This window comes from Polypterus senegalus, chromosome 4, assembly GCF_016835505.1.
Source record: "Polypterus senegalus isolate Bchr_013 chromosome 4, ASM1683550v1, whole genome shotgun sequence".
Taxonomy (NCBI): Eukaryota; Metazoa; Chordata; class Cladistia; order Polypteriformes; family Polypteridae; genus Polypterus; species Polypterus senegalus.
The window spans coordinates 237891522-237912414 of record NC_053157.1 but is presented as its reverse complement, the minus strand read 5'-3'; the positions used below and the strand labels follow the sequence as shown (position 1 = coordinate 237912414).

The 20893-nt window shown below is 43.9% G+C and overlaps 1 protein-coding gene across 3 annotated transcripts; it reads right to left on the bottom strand.

The window, feature by feature from the left end:
* Positions 1 to 248: 248 nt before the first annotated feature.
* On the bottom strand, positions 249 to 19126 carry LOC120528263 (zona pellucida sperm-binding protein 4-like). Of its 3 annotated transcripts, none has more exons than XM_039752391.1 (12): positions 18942 to 19126; positions 18727 to 18848; positions 18560 to 18632; positions 18331 to 18489; positions 2053 to 2240; positions 1723 to 1820; positions 1521 to 1648; positions 1197 to 1386; positions 979 to 1126; positions 775 to 850; positions 498 to 620; positions 249 to 393 (listed from the first exon to the last, which is right to left on the bottom strand). In XM_039752391.1, exons 1-12 carry the CDS (start codon positions 19093 to 19095, stop codon positions 272 to 274), a joined length of 1581 nt encoding a protein of 526 aa, XP_039608325.1. In that variant the 5' UTR covers positions 19096 to 19126; the 3' UTR covers positions 249 to 271. The 3 variants fall into 3 exon arrangements, with proteins under 3 accessions (XP_039608325.1, XP_039608323.1, XP_039608324.1); XM_039752389.1 differs by lacking the exons at positions 1521 to 1648; positions 1723 to 1820; positions 2053 to 2240 and adding exons at positions 17549 to 17676; positions 17751 to 17848; positions 18068 to 18255 and having other exon boundaries at positions 18942 to 19119; XM_039752390.1 differs by lacking the exons at positions 18331 to 18489; positions 18560 to 18632; positions 18727 to 18848; positions 18942 to 19126 and adding exons at positions 2316 to 2474; positions 2541 to 2613; positions 2693 to 2814; positions 2897 to 3097.
* Positions 19127 to 20893: the final 1767 nt, after the last annotated feature.

Sequence of the window (20893 nt, the reverse complement as noted above, 5' to 3'; positions counted from 1 at the left end):
GTTAAAATATCTATTAAGAAAAAATAGAAAATTAGGGACAATGGTTTAACCCCCCAAAAAAAAAAAAAAACTGAAAGACCTTCGCAAGTACTGATGGTGGGAACTGCTGCCCGATCACTGGAGCAGGCCAACCCCCTGAAAGCACACTTTGTATTATGAAAAAAGCTAAATCAGCAGATGACTCTTGAACAGCCAAAAAAACAAAATGGTGAGGCTGCGATTACCCAGTCAAGAAAGAAACCCAAAAGTTAGGAGTAGCCAAGAAGTTTTATTAAAATTTCAGATTTACATTTTGCCTGTTCAGCCTCCTCAGGGCAACTACAGCTAAAACCAGCACCACCATCAACATGGCAGCTGCAGCTCCCAGCACCAGGTATCCAGTGGGAAGAGAGGCTGTGGGAGGAAGACAAAGGACATTTACTCTCCAAGCCATACTGACAGATGAAGACCTCAAGCAGAACTCGGGACTACTCCAGTAAGAGAATCAAGATGGTTACCTTCCTGCTCCTGTCTGGATGTTTGCACCTGGTAAGCCTCCAAGATAACAGGACCACTGTGAAGGAGCCTATTCTTCCTGGATGAAACTACTGGGGTCATCTTGTCTGCAGATCTTCCAGATCCTTGAAACAAAGGGGTAAATAAAAATAAGCCATCTTAGGAAGCCAAACTGCCCCCATTCTAGCTCTGCAATTAAAAGCTATCCATTCCATATAAGTGTCAATGTTCTACTAAACAGAATAGAATCTTTGGTTAATTCATTTGAATTAGACTCACTTCTTGCAGGGCAGATCTGAGTACAGGGGTCTGAGGCAGAAGGATAACAGGCAGCAGCAACACAGTAGATGAAGATCTAAAGAGAGAATACTTTATAGGAGTCCCACTACACATGTACAACTTCTCAATTATAACAATGGATTCTTCTACACACCAAGGAGCAGCCTTGAGAGAGAAATTCCCACTTGCCAAAAAGTTACTCACCTTTTCAGCCAAGGCTTGCTGAGCGAGAGGATCCACAAAAGCAAACATCTCAAACACAAATCTCTTGTAATGACTTGGGTAGGCCACTCCAGATGTGCCATCCACAGTCACCAAGCTGGTCAAGTAGTTGTCCCCTGTGTATGGGCACCTGTGACAAGCAGACTTCGAGTTAGCACAGATCAATCTCTCCCCACCCTCACAGAGAGAGATGCACCTACCCATTCACCAGAAGGCTCCACTGGGGCTGGCTGGAAGCAGAAGGTCCTGGGGTGACCCAGCAGTCCCCAAGAGTCAGCACAAGGTTAGGGTCAGTCCTGTTCACAATGTGCACTTCCACAGCCACAGGATCCCTCAGAGTTTTGGTCACTGGGTAGTCAGCATCCACATAGTAGGAGCCATAGGAGGAATCTGGCCGTAACGGGGCAGGCGGCATTTGTTAGTGGACATCACACCCTTACCTCCAAGGGCAACAGACATTTAAAGAGCTTATCAAGCCATTCTAATAATTAAAATCAAAACAGGGACCCCACCCCCTACAGTACCTGTAGCAATGACCAATTCCAGGTCAAATGGCCCTTGCTCTACTACTGGAAGAGGTGGCGCCACAGTATACACCTCAGCCTCCACTTGCACATCCTGGCTTCCCGAGTAGGTGCACTGGAAGAATAACCTGAGGAGAGAAACACCACATCATAGCAGGTAGAGCATATTTAGGGTCAGAGGAAGCAGCTTCAGAAGCCTTACTTGTAGACACTGTCCCTGGTGATGGAGCCCTCTGGACCACTCCTCACAGTGATGGCAGCAGACATGGTGTTCTGGTAAGTCACATTGCCACCAGACACCTGGAAAAGGAACACAAGAAAGCGATCCTAAAAAAGTAGACAGTGTTTCTAAGGCACTAGCACATTTTCATTAGAAATATTCAAGACAAAGTAAAGGAGTCTTGATTAGAAATCAACACATCTTAAAGCTGTCCATCTAGTAGAAGGTCAGAAAGCATGTTAGGGTTTCTGAATCCAGACAAATATCTGCCACCCATTGGAGAACATTGCTGCATCCCCAAGCCTCTCTCACCTGAACTGTGCTGCCACAGGCACTGACTGGAAACTGGTACTTGACAAAACTGGACAGGCTGGTCACAGGGCTGCAGCTGGAGGAACTGCTGTCCACCAACTTGATGGACCCAAGATCCAAGGGAGGAAGGGTCACCTTCTCAGACACCACCACCACAAACTGGCCATCCAGGGTGCACTGCACAGTCACTGTGCAAAGCAGATACAAGCTTGAATATCCAGTGGCAGCCACCTTTGCTCACTCACACCCCCCAAACCGCTCACCATCATTGGCATAGTAGCATGGACTGGTGCTGCTGCTCGAATCATAGCAACAGTTGTTGGCTTCACAGTCTACCTGAGTGATGGATGAAGACCCTCCACAAGGCAGCTTCTCGCTCTCCAGAACTGCACATCCCTCCATAACTACAATACCTCGCCGACCTACGAAAAAAAAAAAAAATTAGAAGATGGAGACACTCCGGGTGCCAACTCAGAAGAGAAGCATACCTGGCTTAGGGCATGTGAAGGTTTTCACATTTGATCGAGATCCAACGGCAATGGTCACGATATACTGGGAACCCTAAAGAGAACAGGAGGTTCAAACCAACAATACAAGATACACAACTTGATTAGCGCCGTTGGTTGTCGATTTTACTCACCTGCTCAGCCACATAACCGTACGAGGAAGACAAGGGCACCGTTAGTGTGGTGCGGCCAGAGATTTCACGGAGGTCGACTCCTGGGAGATTGTGGGTCACTTTAACCAGTCCGACTTTTGTCTCTGAAAAGAGAAAAGTGGACGAGATTTACTTGAAGACGCAGGCGTGGACAAGTCCCAGTGATCGAGAACACGCTGCACTCACTCTGGAGAAAAACAGTCGAAGAGCCAGCAAATGACAGAGTCATCGATTTGTCACCGTCGCATTTCTTAGTTACTTGCAGGTCCCCAAAAACAAACTGAGCCAGCGACACGCTCACGACCAGCCCGAAAAGACTACAACAATCCAAACGCGCCATGCTGTTAATACGCCAAACAGGAACACGACATGAACAACCAAGCACGCGCACGGATTTAAATTATCGGCAGCGGCGCGCGCAGGTGACTCGTTAGGGAGAAGGCGCGAGAATGGAGCGCGGGAAATCGACTGCACTCTCTTTGCTCGTGCGGCTTTATTGAGCAATCAGCACGTCACGGCATCGGACTGATCCGTCCAATCGAAGACCGTGTAGAAGTGACCGCTCTGCGGGGCGGTCTGAGGGAAATGAGTAAACATCAAGACCCTCAGCGGTTGCCTATGTTAATAAACTTTATGATTTTTTTGAAATACAAAAAGTATATGAATAAATTAAATGTAGCTGATGAAAATAAATTAACAGATGAAATCATGTAGAAGACAAACGTCCTCCGTATAACACCTTTGACATTGAAACTGTGTGCGTCAGTGCGTATGTATTTGTTTGTGCGTGTCCGTGTGTGCGTGTGTTTGTGTGTGTGTGTCCTTGTGTGCGTCAGTGTGTATGTGTGCGTGTGTATTTGTGTGTCCTTGTGTGTGAGTGTGTGTGTGTCTGGTGTACCTAAGTCATTCCTCAGTCCGTTTCAGTGACTGCTCAGAATGTTTCCCAGCACTAACAGATCATCAGAGCACATGACTGCAGTCTCAGCGTAGTTGTGTCTGTTAGATTTGCCTTTACTAATGTCGGAGAAAGCCGTTAATATTCTTTGCTCCTTCCTATATTACAGAGTGCCTACATTTCGTTTCATAACCTTACATCTCCTATTGCTGGTCTGCTTATATCCCAAGTGCCAGGCTTAAAAGAAGTGCTGCGGTGGCCTTAAGTCATCGAACATCAGGAATACTTCACTGATGGACATCTAGGAGTTTCTTAACATTTCCCATTGTGTGAGTCGAAACTCCTGCTTTGGTTACTTTTCTTTAGTTCTGCTCTTAATGCCCCAGACATTCCTACTATTATCATTCTCTTCAGTGAATCTGCAGTCTTTGGTAATCTTTACTTCTTTTCTGTGTTCTTTTGCACTTCTTCCATTCTGCAGCACCAGCACCACCTGATCAAAGTCCTGTGAAGCCCCCTGTGACGTCTCCATGAGAGCGGATGCGCCAACTCCTTACAAGGTCCAGTGTGTCAGATCCTCCGAGATGTTCCTGCTTTTCCTCACTTCATCCTGTGTCCTGCCCTGAAGTGTCCATGTTGTGCTCAGTTGGGCGGTCTCATGGCCTGGAATCCCTGCAGATTTTTTTTTTTTCTCCAGCCGTCTGGAGTTTTTTTTTTCTGTCCACCCTGGCCATCGGACCTTACTCTTATTCTATGTTAATTAATGTTGACTTATTTTTTTTTTTTTATTGTGCCTTCTATTTTTCTATTCTTCATTTTGTAAAGCACTTTGAGCTACATTTTTTTGTATGAAAATGTGCTATATAAATAAATGTTGTTGTTGTTGTTGTTGTTGCTCTTCTGGTTTCAGTGCAGGAGCCTCCAAATCTCTGAGCACGTCGACTGATTCTTCAATGGAGACTTTTCTCTAGCAGCCTGCTGACCACTTCACTTCACTGATTAGGCAGAACTCCAGCTTTGCAGTGCGTTTGACCCTCATCTGATGTGGCTTTGTATTGTGAGGACAAAACAGCTTTAAGAGCCTAAGAGGGTGGACGAGCATCCCAGCTGCAATGAGGAATAGTTTCTTGACCAGATGGGACACCAGAATGGAAGGACAGAAGAGCTTGTCAGGTGGATGAGTAAACTGCTTTGTGCCTGGCCAGAGTAATATCATTGATGGACCAGTGGAAGTCAGGGAGATGGAACTGCTCCCTACCTCAAACAGCAGGTGACAGTGGTCCACTGGTTTTAATCCCATTTTGCACACCTGCAGGGGTGTTGGGGGTTGAAGTCCAGCATAGCAACCCTGTTGGGGTCTCTTGGTGCCGGTAGAGGGTGCTGTCAGGTTTAGGACCACCCTACTTTCAATTTAATGAGGAAGTTCTTCTCATAGGACACACTGGGGCACATTAAGCACTTTCAGGTCTGGCTTGAAGAGGAGCCCACCACCTCACATCGGGGAGTCCGAGTTGGGGGGCAGTGAACTACACTCCTCGAAGGAAGGAGGAAGAAAATGAGAGAATTGTATATTTGACTATCGATCTTGTGACGGGGTGATTGTTGCAAAGCTGATTTGGTTTAATAAATATCTGTGATGTAAACCCAGAATCGTGTTGGGGATCACTGTGTCTGAGGTTTGGGGCTCAGTGGCACCCCTGCTGGTTACACGGCATTCAGCCACTTGTAATGGCAATACAGTGCGCTGGAAACATAAAAGACGAGACAAATCCACGTTTGCATTCAAAAACCTGTGTTAGCCTAATGCTGAAGGAAGGAAGGGTTGGAAATTAACATGTGTGTACTGTGGCCGGCCGTTTATCCCGGCTAATATCCCCACACCGCCAGATGGAGCCCTTCCGGCAGCATGGAGGTGCCCTGAATTCCAGCAGGACATCATGGATATTGGAGTTTTCCTTCACAGCCCTGCTGGATACCATGAGGGCCGTAAGGGGATGCTGCAGGGAGGCTCAGAAACTTGTATTTGCCCTATACCCCGGAAGTACGTCCTGGTCACATGATGTACAAACCGGATTCCAAAAAAGTTGGGACACTAAACAAATCGTGAATAAAACCTGAATGCAATGATGTGGAGATGGCAAATGTCAATATTTTATTTGTAATAGAACGTAGATGACAGATCAAACGTTTAATCCGAGTAAATGTATCATTTTAAAGGAAAAATATGTTGATTCAAAATTTCACGGTGTCAACAAATCCCAAAAAAGTTGGGACAAGTAGCAATAAGAGGCTGGAAAAAGTAAATTTGAGCATAACGAAGAGCTGGAAGACCAATAAACACTAATTAGGTCAATTGGCAACATGATTGGGTATAAAAAGAGCTTCTCAGAGTGGCAGTGTCTCTCAGAAGCCAAGATGGGTAGAGGATCACCAATTCCCACAATGTTGCGCAGAAAGATAGTGGAGCAATATCAGAAAGGTGTTACCCAGCGAAAAATTGCAAAGACTTTGCATCTATCATCATCAACTGTGCATAACATCATCCGAAGATTCAGAGAATCTGGAACAATCTCTGTGCGTAAGGGTCAAGGCCGTAAAACCATACTGGATGCCCGTGATCTCCGGCCCTTAAACGACACTGCACCACAAACAGGAATGCTACTGTAAAGGAAATCACAGAATGGGCTCAGGAATACTTCCAGAAACCATTGTCAGTGAACACAATCCACTGTGCCATCCGCCGTTGCCAGCTGAAACTCTACAGTGCAAAGAAGAAGCCATTTCTAAGCAAGATCCACAAGCTCAGGCGTTGTCACTGGGCCAGGGATCATTTAAAATGGAGTGTGGCAAAATGGAAGACTGTTCTGTGGTCAGACGAGTCACGATTCAAGTTCTTTTGGAAATCTGGGACGCCATGTCATCCGGACCAAAGAGGACAAGGACAACCCAAGTTGTTATCAACGCCAGTTCAGAAGCCTGCATCTCTGATGGTATGGGGTTGCATGAGTGCGTGTGGCATGGGCAGCTTGCATGTCTGGAAAGGCACCATCAATGCAGAAAAATCTATTCAGGTTCTAGAAGAACATATGCTCCCATCCAGATGTCATCTCTTTCAGGGAAGACCCTGCATTTTTCAACAAGATAATGCCAGACCACATTCTGCATCAATCACAACATCATGGCTGCGTAGGAGAAGGATCCGGGTACTAAAATGGCCAGTCTGCAGTCCAGATCTTTCACCTATAGAGAACATTTGGCGCATCTTAAAGAGGAAGGTGCGACAAAGAAGGCCCAAGACGATTGAACAGTTAGAGGCCTGTATTAGACAAGAATGGGAGAGCATTCCTATTTCTAAACTTGAGAAACTGGTCTCCTCGGTCCCCAGACGTCTGTTGAGTGTTGTAAGAAGAAGGGGAGATGCCACACAGTGGTGAAAATGGCCTTGTCCCAACTTTTTTGGGATTTGTTGACACCATGAAATTCTGAATCAACATATTTTTCCCTTAAAATGATACATTTACTCAGTTTAAACTTTGTTCCGTGATTTATGTTCTATTCTGAATAAAATATTAGAAGTTGGCACCTCCACATCATTGCATTCAGTTTTTATTCACGATTTGTATAGTGTCCCAACTTTTTTGGAATCCGGTTTGTACTTCCAGGATGAAAAAGAAGAGTTTTATCTGACCCGGAAGTACTTCAGGGCAGATTAAAGAACTTGAATTCTCCAGCTGACCCGGGTCAATGACTATTTAAAGGACTGCTGGGAACCTAGTGAATTGGTTGGAGGTGGAGGTGGACGGAGCTTGATGGGAGGTGTGGAGGAAAAGAATAAGAAAGAGAATTGTCATTATTGTGTTTATTGCCTGCAATATTGTGGCTGTGGTGATTTGAGTGCTTTTATAAGAAAGAAAGGAATGAAAACACTTCTTATTGCTTTGACTTTGTGTCCAGAGCGTCTGTCTGTTGGGGTTAAAGGGGACAGCAGTGACCCCTAGCATCTTACAACCTTCAAAACTATAATAATAATAATAATAATAATAATAATAATAATAATAATAATAAAAAAGAGGATGTTTAGCATAATAAGAGCCTCAGGGAAGTGGAGTGTGTAGAATACTAAGATTTGAAAGACCACCAGAGACGAGCTAGAGTGGGTCATCAGATGTTAAGAGGAAACTTCCAACATGTCAAAATAATTCTTCACTTAACTTGAACTCGCTTATCAGTCACATGGAAACTGAAGCCAAGCCCAGCTACAATAGCGTGGAAATGTGGAATAACACCACGACAACAGTTTGAGAATAAAAATACAATCGTCCATCCTGGAACTGAAAGTGATGTCGTCAGGCGCGGGCCCGAAAAAGGAAGTGATGTCATCGAGCCTAGAACCGGAATTGATGTCATCGGTCACGGAATGAGAAGTGATGTTGTCAGGCGAGGAAACAGAAGTGATGTCATTGGGCCCGGAAATGGAACTGATGTCTTGGGGTCTGGGAATGGAAGTGATGTCATCGGGCACAGAAATGTTTCTTTAAGGTTTGTCATCCTGAATTTCTCAATCTTTCCTCTTAATTGCTTAACATCTTTCTTTAATTGGCACCCAAACAGAAATGAAACCTGAAGTGAGTGAACCAACTAAGTCAGAGTCTCAAACTCCAACTAGTGGCTTCATCAGGTGCTGAGTCTTGTCGTTAATTAAACTCGTTCTTTAATTCCTTGGCTTGTTGCTGCTCTTATTGTGCAATAGCAGACATTTCTGAAATTGTGAGTTTTCTCTTTTCTAAGAGCTCTGCTAAAATGTTTTGTGATCCTGAGCAGACCAACATTCCTGAGACCTTCACCTTTCTTTATTTTCAGATATTGTGTGATGGACACCAGTTGTTTCGGATTTTGTATCTCATTATTGTTTGGCTGCTAATTAAGGAGAAAAGAATCAGCTAAGAAGTCAGAGTGTTCAAGAGCAAGTCAATGAAAATGAGTTCATAAGAAGTCAATTAGCAGAAAAAACAGGTCACTAATTAAAAAAAGGGTTAGAATGAAAACCTGCAGCCACTGGTGCCCACCTGGATTGGAGATGGGGACCCCTGCTCAAATATCGAGGTCTCTCAGTTTTGCATCCAAAGCTGAACCACAGGATGGATGTGTGTTTTGTTATTGGTTATGTTTAGATATATTTTGGTGGATGGCTGGGACCCTTGCCTGGCCAGGATGCCTGGAGAACGGAAGGACAGGAGGGAGACAATATCTCCCTCGGTACGCAAGAGGGTAGCCCCTCTGGAATACATTGGGAGTTTGGAAGCTCAACCCTGTTGGGGGTCCGTGGCCACCGCCAGGGGGCACCTGTAGGGTCCCGGATCCATGGACTGCAGCACTTCCACCACAACAGAAAGTGGTGGAGGAAAATCATCAGAGTGCACTTGGAGCACATCCGGGTGTGACATAAAAGGGGCTGCCTCACTCCAATATATACTGTAGATACGAAAAAGGAAATGACTTGACACTTGAATAAGGCTGCAAAGAAAATTGGTAGTACAGTGTGTTCGGGTTGAGTCCAAAACAAAACTGAGTTTACAATCAGCAGCATCATCTGGGTTTTAAGGCAGGTTGGTGGAAATGACATCATCGGGGACACAAAACCGGAAGTAGTGACGTCTCCTGGTTCAGCCAGAATTTCTTGAGTTTGTTCTGAAGGAATAAAAAAAGAGAGGTTTGCTACACCCTGCCACCCCCTGGCTTGGCCTGGAATTACCTTCTTTTAGTCCTTCTAGCTGCCTGCCATGCACATGTGCGTGACAATATCTATTATTATAGACATATTAGAAATATATATATATATATATATATATATATATATATAACGAATTATAATGAATATATATAACGAATTATGGTAGCAAACCGAGGTTCCACTGTATATATATATATATATATATATATATATATATATATATATATATATATATACACACAGTGGAACCTCGGTTTGCGAGCATAATTCGCTCCAGGAACGTGCTCGCAATCCAAAGCACTCGTATATCAAAGTGAATTTCCCCATAAGAAATAATGAAAACTCAGATGATTCGTTCCACAACCCAAAACTATTCATATAAAAATGATTAATACAAAATATAAAGTAAAATACATCAAACAAATGAACCTGCACTTTACCTTTAAAAAGAATCATGGCTGGTGTGAGTGAGTTTCTAAACTCTTGTGGGATTCCACCCAATGGGACAGAAGAGCGTCCCAAAGCAATCGCAGTCTCCCAGCGCTGTAGCAGTTCGCCATATAAGTGCATCCAAAAAGATCGCAGACGTGCTATAAGCGCCTGTTGTCAATGGGTCATACAAGGAACATTATAAAGATCCCGCTGCAATAAATAACAGCGCTGTTGCTGTTTCAAGCTGAATAAAGCTGGTATTAAAGTACTGAGACTCAGCTTCGTGTTTTGGGGAGCAAGATGGGGACTCGCACTTCACAGCACACACACACACACACACAGTCACAATGCTGTAGTAAACAGAGAGACGCGCTGGGCGAGCAAGCGGGCGAGATAAGGAGAGAGAGAGAAGAACCATCAGCTCAGTTGTGATCACATGACGCTCAGCAGACAAAGTGTATCCATACTACTCGTATTGCAAGACATCGCTCGTTTATCAAGTCAAAATTTATTAAAAATTTTTGCTCGTCTTGCAAAACACTCGTAAACCAAGTTACTCGTAAACCAAGGTTCCACTGTATATATAAATTCCCGTTTTTACTCTAGAGTATACAGGGAGTTCCCCAAAACCTTTAACAGTGTTAATGTCCTTATTTTATTCTATATTTGCATACTGTCACAAACTCGACAAAAGCCACAGAAAGATTTGGGGCAGCCACCTATAAATTATTTCCTGGCTGCAAAATTGAACAAATTATCATATTGAGGTGTACAGATTGGAGTCCAGAACAGAACTGATTTGAAAAGGTCAAAATGGCGGTTTTAAAGGCAAGCAGAGGAAGTGATGTCATCGATGGGGCCAGACCCTGGAGTGGTATTATCAATGTGGGCCTGAACCTGAAGTGACATCACAAGCCATCCCCACCCCACCCCAACCGGAAGTGACATCTTTAGGGATGAGAACCGGAAGTGACATCGTCGATGAGGGCAGAAACCAGAATTGGTGTCACAAGGGCGAGGATCAGAAGTGATGATATCAATGGAGCTGGAACCTGAAGAGTCGTCATCGGGGTCAGGCAGAATTTCCTATTAAGAGAAGTGAAAGAAAGAGTCACTCCACTCTGCCACCCCCTGGTATGGTGCTGAATTGATCGCATTCAGACCCTTTAGCTGCCTCCCATGTGCACATGTGTGACATATATATATATATATATATATATATATATATATATATATATATATATATATATATATATATATATATATATATATATATATATATATATATGTGTTTATCAGAAGTCATCATAAGCTTTTTGTGTGGAAAATGATTAAATGAATCAACTTTCTAGGTTAAGCAACACATTGCATTAAAATGACTGCTGAATCCTATTCATAATTTAACTGTACAGTTATACAAGAGATAAAAATAAAAGTTGTTGTGTTTCTCAGGCCTGCCGGCGTCTGCAGTGCTCTAATCTGTCGGAGGCCCAAAACTGTCCTGACTGCAGCTGAATACTTCTCAGATAGTCGCGGCATTTTGAGCCCGTAGTGTCCCCACAAAGCACAATGCCACATCTGGACTCACTTCTCTGTTTTGCCACATGATGGCGTGGTAGTGAAAATGGCGGAAAGATACCGCAGCAGACAGAAGCGTTTCTCAAGCATGTGGCACCCAGTAACTGTCTCTCGTGTTGCTGCACAGACGAATGAATCACTGGGGGCTTCGCTTATCTTGAGCTGCTGAGCTACCAAGTTGATAACAGTTTCCGCTGTTTATTCTCTCCCAGTGCCAAGTCTTCTCTCCCTGAACTCTGGCAGTTTGAACTTCACAGACTGGAGACATTGCGGTCAGGTGATTAGGAAGACACCCTGTGGATGGAGCCTTCTCAGTGCTGGATGTAGCTGTGTGACAGGACTCCTATGTCATTGCACAACTGAGATGCCAATGGAATAGAAGGACCAGAGGAAGAGAGAGCATCGCTGGGACAATACCTCCTCTGGGACGCTAGCGGGCAGCCCTCCTGGGCAGCTGTGGCACCACGGATTCCCAAAGGGCATGCTGGAGTTTGGTGCAGCCCTGTTGGGTTCCATGGGGACCCCAGAGCCCTATAGAGGATTTCCACCACACCTGGGAGTGATTCAAGACTAATCCTGATGAACCCACCTGGAGCTGAATAAAAGGAGCCGCCTCACTCCAGTCCGAGAACCATAGACGAGAGGAGGAAGATGAAGCTGGCCGGGTGAGGAGCGGAGGCAGAAGGAAAAGAAAGACAGAGTGTGTGTGTAGTGCTTTGATTTACTGTGTTGTGATGTGAGATTTTACATATAACTTGATAAATATTTTGTACGTCTTTTTGTAATTTAGGCAAAGCAATGTAATTTAGTGTTTACTAACCAAGCACCCCTACCCCCCCCCGACCCTTTTACAACTGAGTCTCTTTTCATTTTATGACAGAGTTGGGAGAGGATGTGTCTTAAAGCAGTTTAGCAAGTATTTCTCGGCTAAAGTCTTTCAACCCCCCCGAAAAGGAAGCCAGGATGTTTAATATACAGTTTGGGGGGTGGCCGGTGTTAAGATGTTCTATTTTTCCCATTGGTCAGAGGTATGGCTGTTTGGAATCGGCTTGGGTCAGAGGCCTGGAAGTACCATGATGTCCTATTGACTCTAGGGGTTGGACAGAACATCTATAAATGTACGTGCTTAACCTCACAATCTCTCTCTCTAACCAACATATGATGAAAGAAGCATCTCTCTTGCTAACCTGTGATGATGTAGACGTATCTTTCTCTTGCTCACAACTGAAGAAGACCATCACATCATGAACTGAAGAAAACACAATGAAGAGCACAGCTTCAGCCATTTTGAACAGACATGTGGCTAAAAGCTGAGCACCAATAATGCCTAAACTAGAGACATTAACTACTAGGTCTACTAAGTCTGTGTGCCAACAGAATTACACATCACGATTTAATCAGGTTGTATGGTTGCCAATATTCATATGTACTTTGCATTTTATTTTTTATGAATATTATCAGTAATTCATTTTATGTGCAACTTAACACCTGCTTCTTTTTACTACATCTAATTGCCTGAGGTTATAGATATAGAAAGGAAGGTGGGGAGAAGTTTTATACAATACCTTATAAACAGTGGTAAGTCTGTGAGATTAGGCATTCTAAGGCTACATAATACAAATAGGGGAAAGTAGATCTATATATATATATATATATATATATATATATATATATATATATATACACACACACAAATATCTCTACCAAGATAATACAGCAGGAAACTGAAAAAGTGCTCCCCTGCAGGAATAAATGTGTGTGGCAAACTTGTGCCACTGTTCCCATCTGAAATTGGGGAGTCGTCCACAGGCACTTTTCACTACACACTTTATAAACAGTTGTGGCCAGAGGTCTGTACTTGTTTGAGTGTCACATCTGGCACCTTGAGGCTCAGCACTATATAACTCGTCCTCCCCACTTAGTTGCCTGTATTCTATCTGGGGGGGGAGGAGGAGGAGGAGGAATGGGGCCGAGCACACAAACACCAAGTGTTTCTCACATGTGACACTTTGTAACTGACCTTCCATTGTAGGGGGTGTGTGGATGGCCAAAAAGGTATACCATGATTAAACTGCAAAAAGGGATAAAAACCAAAAGGGGGTTCTGGACCCCCTACTAAAAGGATAGTCAGTCCCTGTATTAAAACACAGCAAGAGCCACGTCTGCATACCAGGATGAACACCAGCACCATTTCCACTGGAGGCTCCACCACAGCTCTGCTTGATCTCCTGTTCAGTTTGCAGTTCGTTCCCCCCCTCTTGGACTGGGGGGGTGGTTAACGAGAGACACTCCGGCAGAAGGACCATTCTAGTGGCCTTAGTATTATATTGCTTCCTTTTGCAGATGACATGGTCCTGTTTGGCTTCTATGGACTGTGAACTCTAGGATGCAATGGGACAATTTGTGTGACAGAATATAAAAGGCAGCAGGGATGAGGATCAGCATCTCCAAACCTGAACATGTGGTCCTCTGTAGGACAGAAGGAGGGATGTACCCCGAGTGGGGAAGGAGTGACTGCTGCCAGATGAAGGTTAGCAACATTGGTGAAATCTGGTTCATATGTGGGGGTGGGGAGAAGTGGTCATGATATGGTTATGGAGAAGGAACAGTCAGAAGATGAACCACTTGATTCAGCAATCTACAACAACCTTACCTTCCTCTATGGTTAGGATCTTTAGGGTAAAGGATTGAAGAAGAAAAAAAAACCAACAGGGGATTTTTAGGTCAAAGTGGTAGAAATGAGCCTTCACCACAGCGTGGGCTGGGCATTCCCTTACAGACTGGGTGAGTATTGCATATGATGGAGGAGGTCATGGGTCACTAAGGAGAGCTGCTCACCATCCACAATGAAGGGGGTAATTGGAGTCTCGTTTTAAGAATCTGTTATGGTGCAGAGAGAGAGAGAGAGAGAGAGAGAGAGAGAGAGAGAGAGAGAGACACACACACACTATTCAGCCCACGACAGAATTTTCCAATACACACGTGGACAAAATTGTTGGTACCCTTCAGTCAAGGAAAGAAACTCACAATGGTCACAGAAATAACTAATCTGACAAATGTAATAAAAAAATTCTATGAAATTTAACCAATGAAAGTCAGACATTGATTTTCAACCATGCTTCTACAGAATTATTTAAAAAAATAAACTCATGAAACAGGCCTGGACAAAAATGGTACCCCTAACTTAATATTTTGTTGCACAACCTTTTGAGGCAATCACTGCAATCAAACGATTCCTGTAACTGTCAATGAGACTTCTGCACTTCTCAGCAGGTATTTTGGCCCACTTCTCATGAGCAAACTGCTCCAGTTGTCTCAGGTTTGAAGGGTGCCTTTTCCAGACGGTATGTTTCAGCTCTTTCCAAAGATGCTCAATAGGATTGAGATCAGGGCTCATAGAAGGCCACTTTAGAATAGTCCAATGTTTTCCTCTTAGCCATTCTTGGGTGTTCTTAGCTGTGTGTTTTGGGTCATTGTCCATGACCTGCGACTGAGACCAAGCTTTCTGACACTGGCCAGCACATTTCTCTCTAGAATCCCTTGATAGTCTTGAGATTTCATTGTACCCTGCACAGATTCAAGACACCCTGTGCCAGATGCAGCAAAGCAGCCCCAGAACATAACAGAGCCTCCTCCATGTTTCACAGAAGGGACAGTGTTCTTTTCTTGATATGCTTCATTTTTCCGTCTGTGAACATAGAGCTGATGTGCCTTGGCAAAAAGTTCAATTTTTGTCTCATCTGTCCATAGGATATTCTCCCAGAATCTTTGTGGCTTGTCCACATGTAGTTTGGCAAATTCCAGTCTGGCTTTTTTATGATTGGTTTTCAACAATGGTGTCCTCCTTGGTCATCTCCCATGAAGTCCACTTTGGCTCAAACAATGACGGATGGTGCGATCTGACACTGATGTTCCTTGAGCTTGAAGTTCACCTTGGATCTCTTTAGAAGTTTTTCTGGGCTCTTTTGTTACCATTCGTATTATCCGTCTCTTTGATTTGTCATCAATTATTCTCCTGCGGCCACGTCCAGGGAGGTTGGCTACAGTCCCATGGTTCTTAAATTTCTGAATATGTGCAACTGTAGTCACAGGAACATCAAGCTGCTTCGAGATGGTCTTATAGCCTTTACCTGTGACATGCTTGTCTATAATTTTCTTTCTAATCTCCTGAGACAATTCTTTCCTTCGCTTTCTCAGGTCCATGTTGAGTGTGGTACACACCATGTCACCAAACACGGGGACTACCTGGAGCCCTATATATAGGTCCACTGACTGATTACAAGATTGTAGACACCTGTGATGCTAATTAGTGGACACACCTTGGATTAACATGTCCCTTCGGTCACATTATTTTCAGTCTTTTCTAGGGGTACCATCATTTTTGTCCAGGTCTGTTTCACGATTTTTTTTTTAATTCTTTTGAAGCATGGTTGAAAAGCAATGTCTGACTTTCATTGGTTAAATTTCATAGAATTATTACTTTTGTCAGATTAAAGTTATTTGTGACCATTTTGGAGTTTCTTTCATTGACTGAAGGGTAAGAACAATTTTGTCCACATGTGTGGACAGTAGCTAGTAGCTAACAAAGGTAAAAATAGGGGAGGAATATCTTCAAAACAAAAAAAAAAAAAAAAAAGTCCATGACCTGTGCTGGCAGCACTAGGGATATCTGCACCCACAGGGACAGAAGGTGCATAGGAAGCCTTAAGAGATAGTGCTAGATGCTGCCAAGGAGTTCCAAGCAGGCCAACCCCAGAACCACTTAGTATAAAACCTAAGCAGCAGCTCTCTATTGAATATCCCTGTCCATTGGTGGTTCGATTACATAGAAAGTAGCAAACACTCTGAAACGTTAGTTAAGTAACCAAAAGCTTTTAATAAAACCACAGATTCACTTTTTGAGAGAGTTCAGCCTCCACACAGCAAGTACAACCAAAATCAGGACCATCAACATGGCAGCTGCAGCTCCCAGCACCAGGTATCCAGTGGGATAAGTAGCTGTGGGAGGAAGACAAAGGACATTTATTCTCCAAGCCATACAGTGAAAGGATCAGCTAAAAAACACACAAGGTGCATTGTGGCTGAACCAAGCATAAGGACAAGGACAGCATACCTTCCTGCTCCAACATGGATGTCTTCACACCATCAGCCTTCATCACAACTGGACCACTGTGAAGGAGCACATTCTTCCTGGAGGAAGTTACTGGTGCCATCTTGTCTGCAGCTCTGCCCAATCCTTAAAACAGAAAGATTAGGGTTAGTTCAAAGACACCATTAGGATCCATCTTGGGGCAATAAAACTGCTTCCACTGCAATTAGCTAATCTGAAACATTGAGTTGAAGTTCCAAAAAAACTTAGTCAAACAAGACAACCTCTGGTCAATTCATTTGAATTAGGCTACTCACGTCTTGCAGGGCAGCTCTGAGTACAGGGGTCTGCTGCAGAAGGATAGCAGGCAGCAGCGACACAGTAGATGAAAATCTACAGAGAGAAGGGGAAGCAAGTTAAGGAAGAAACCAGACACTGAACTCCTAATCCGTTGTATTGCAGGACAATGGAATCAGCTACTCTTCAGAAAGAGGTCCCAGAAAATTTCATGAACCACAAGATTTAACACCAGTTTTCCCACCTTTTCAGCCAAGGCTTGCCGAGCTACAGGATCCACAAAAGCAAACATCTCAAACACGAATCTCTTGTAATGACTTGGGTAGGCCACTCCAGATGTGCTGTCCACAGTCACCAAGCTGGTCAAATAGTTGTCCCCCGTGTATGGGCACCTGGGCAAAGCAGACCCTCCAATAAGCACAGACCAGCCAACCTCTCCTCCACACCCTCATATTTGGGGGGTGGAAGCACCTACCCATTCACCAGAAGGCTCCACTGGGGCTGGCTGGAAGCAGAAGGTCCTGGGGTGACCCAGCAGTCCCCAAGAGTCAGAACAAGGTTAGGGTCACTCCTGTTCACGATGTGCACTTCCACAGCCACAGGATCCCTCAGAGTTTTGGTCACTGGGTAGTCAGCATCCACATAGTAGGAGCCATAAGATGAATCTGTCCATGGAAAGGAGGAGGGGCAATAACTTAGGACCCTCAAGCACCCTAACCACAAAAGCCTGGTGGATTTGGAGATCAAAAGAACCTTCAAGACATTCTGGTATTGATCACCAAGTCAAACTATTTGGGACCCCACCCCCTACAGTACCTGTTGCAATGACCAATTCCAGGTCAAATGGCCCTTGCTCTACTACAGGAAGAGGTGGCGCCACAGTATACACCTCAGCCTCCACTTGCACATCCTGGCTTCCCGAGTAGGTGCACTGGAAGAATAACCTGAGGAGAGAACCACCACATCATAGCAGGTAGAGCACATTTAGGGTTAGAGGAAGCAGCTTCAGAAGCCTTACTTGTAGACACTGTCCCTGGTGATGGAGCCCTCTGGACCAGTCCTCACAGTGATGGCAGCAGACATGGTGTTCTGGTAGGTCACATTGCCTCCAGCCAGCTGAAACAGACATTACAACCACTGTCATCACAATTAGTAGGGGACAGCATTGCCTTTCTATTGTTTTTATGGTGAATACTTGAACAAACCCCACCCCCTTTACAAGGTCAAAGCAGTCAGTCAAGTTATGTTAGCTATTGGTGTGTGATCTCAAGTGCTGAGAGAGATTTCAGACTAAAGAGCTCACTGCTGCTAAACATCCCCCTGATGGGGTCTCACCTGAACTGTGCTGCCACAGGCACTGACTGGAAACTGGTACATGACAAAGCTGGACAGGCTGGTCACAGGGCTGCAGCTGGGGGAACTGCTGTCCACCAACTGGATGGACCCGAGATCCAAGGGAGGAAGGGTCACCTTCTCAGACACCACCACCACAAACTGGCCATCCAGGGTGCACTGCACAGTCACTGGCCAAAGCAAAACACAAGCATGAATATCCAGTAGCAGCCACCTTTGCTCACTCACACCCCACAACCACTCACCATCATTGGCATAGTAGCATGGACTGGTGCTGCTGCTTGAATCATAGCAACAGTTGTTGGCTTCGCAGTCTGCTTGAGTGATGGATGAAGACCCTCCACAAGGTAGCTTTTCACTGGCTGTAACTGCACACCTCTCAACGACACTCCCAGATCGGCGAGCTGTGATGGCCAAAAAGCCCATTTAGAAGATGGGAGAGACTCAGGGTGCCAACCCAGAAAATCAGCATACCTGGCTTAGGGCATGTGAATGCTTTTACATTTGATCGAGATCCAACAGCAATGGTCACGACATACTGGGAGCCCTAAACAGAACAGTAGAGGCTCAAAAACAAAAATACAAGATACACAGCTGGAGAAAAAACGTCTGCCAACCGCTAAAGCGTCGGCGCTACTCACCTGCTCAGACACGTGAGCGTACGATGAAGAAAAGGGGACCGTCAGTGTGGTGCGGCCAGATATTACACGAAGGACGACTCCTGGGAGATCTTTGGTCACTTTTACCAGTCCACCTCTCGTCTCTGGAAAAAAAAAAAAATTAAAAAAAAAAAAAAATATGCCAACATTCTAACGAAGTTTCGGAGTCCCAGTGGTCGAAGGAACACCACACTCACTCTGGAGAAAAACGAACGAAGAACCAGCAAATGACAGCGTCATCGCGTTTTCGTCGCATTTCTTAGTCAAGTCCCCTGACCGAGACAAGGCAAAATGAGCGCCCGGCAGCGAAACTACCAACCAGAAAAGACACCAACGATCCAAACGCGGCATGCTGTAAATGAGCCAAACAGTAACACAACATAAACAAGAGAGCGCGCGCGCGGGTTTAAATAATGTGCGGCGGCGCTCGCAGGTGACTCGTTAGTGAGAAGGCGCGAGAATGGAGCGCAGGAAATGGGTGGCACTCCAGCTTTATTGGGCAATCAGCACGTCACTGCATCGGACTGATCGACCGCGTAGAAGTAACCGCTCTGCAGGGCGATCTGTCTGTTAATTTAATGAGGGAAATCAACATCAAGGAAGAAAAGAAGATGAGAGACATGACAGTTGCGCGTATTTCTTAAAAGTGGCATTATAAAATAGACGGTTGGGGAATGAGCCGTTGTTAAGTATTGGCTTCCTTACTTACTTACTCTTGTCATATAATACGCTGTTGGGATGCTGAGGTATGGATTACATTTTTTGTTTGATATTTTATCCGGATATGAATTTATTCCAAGGACATAACTCCTTTTCTGTCTGAATCTCTCGGTATTCACGGTGTTCTTCTCGGTACTTTTCAATCACCCTTAATTCCAGACATTTTTTTTTTTATTATTTGGGATACCTTGTTTAATTTGTTTTTGAAGTCCATACCATCGGAGGTGTATTGGTATGGTTTCCTTCTTCAAGTGGTTTTATTTTGAGATTCTGTTTATTTATTCATTTTTCTTATCCTGTCTCTTTTGGGTTTTCCTGCCGCTCATGACAAACACTTCATTTCAACTGGTGTTAATTTAGACCCTTGTTTGTCCTTTAAAGTACCCAAGGTTCTGAAGCATATATTGTTGGCACAAATATGGCTTTATAAAGGTACTAGACATTAAGCCCGTTACAATAACGGGCGCTAGAACAGCAGTGTATAAACATTAGGAACAGTCTATATTAAATGACAAGGGACCTTGACCTCATTCTGTTTCTTGTCTTATTATTTATTTTTTTTATCCAAAATATTTTTGCAAGAAACCTAAAGTAAAATAATAATAAAAATAAAATATAAACATATATGACAATACGGTAAGTATAATTAATATTGATTTAGTGCAAAACTTTGTAACAATATGTAATACACAAGATAGAAAGATTTTCTATTTTTTACCTCATGAAATTTTTCTATAAAATTTCATTATAGACAACATTTCTTGTAAATATTCTGTCTGAGTTTGTCAACAGTTTGCCTTGTTCAGGACCATCTACAACCAATTGACAACATCTGGAAAACTTCTAACTCTTGATAATGCAACATATAACTGACCGTGGATGAATACTGGTTCTGTCAAGTAAATGCCGACTGTTTTCTAAGGTTTGCTCTTCTGAGTCTTTCTCTTTTAGCGTTTTTCTGACAGTCATTTCCTTTTCCTTCAATCAATCTATTTGCTCGTATTTTACTTTGTCTTTCAGCGTTTCTTTTGTTGATGTTTACTTGTTGAGCTGACCGTTCTAGGATTTGATTGTGTCTTTTGTGCTACTTGACGTGTCCCTTTTTTTTGGGTGGCATGTTGTTAGTAGATACGTCCGTAATATTTTCTCTTACAGTAATACTGGCTAGTATGTGACTGTAATATGCATCACTGTATAGTGTGCCTTTAATTTTCTCTGACCGTAATACTGGCTTTGATGTCCGTAACATGACTTTAATTTTCTGTTACAACAATGGGCAGAGTGTCCCCAGCAACTGATGTAATGTGTGGCGTGCTGCTGATAATCATGCCTGTGGCGTCTCCCCAGCAAGTACTGTGCAGTTTCCCAGCAAGTAATTTAATCTGTGCTGGCATGCATCTTATTATTGTATTTGTGGCGTCTCCCCAGC

What these genes read in the sequence shown, in the direction of transcription:
- LOC120528263 (XM_039752391.1), bottom strand. Translation starts at nt 19,095, where the DNA reads ATGCCGCGTTTGGATCGTTGGTGTCTTTTCTGGTTGGTAGTTTCGCTG. An exon ending in TTCGTTCGTTTTTCTCCAGA is followed by an intron (nt 18,849 to 18,941) that starts GTGAGTGTGGTG and finishes TTTTTTTTCCAG; the next exon opens with AGACGAGAGGTGGACTGGTA. An exon ending in AGCAAGCCTTGGCTGAAAAG is followed by an intron (nt 851 to 978) that starts GTGAGTAACTTT and finishes TTCTCTCTTTAG; the next exon opens with ATCTTCATCTACTGTGTTGC.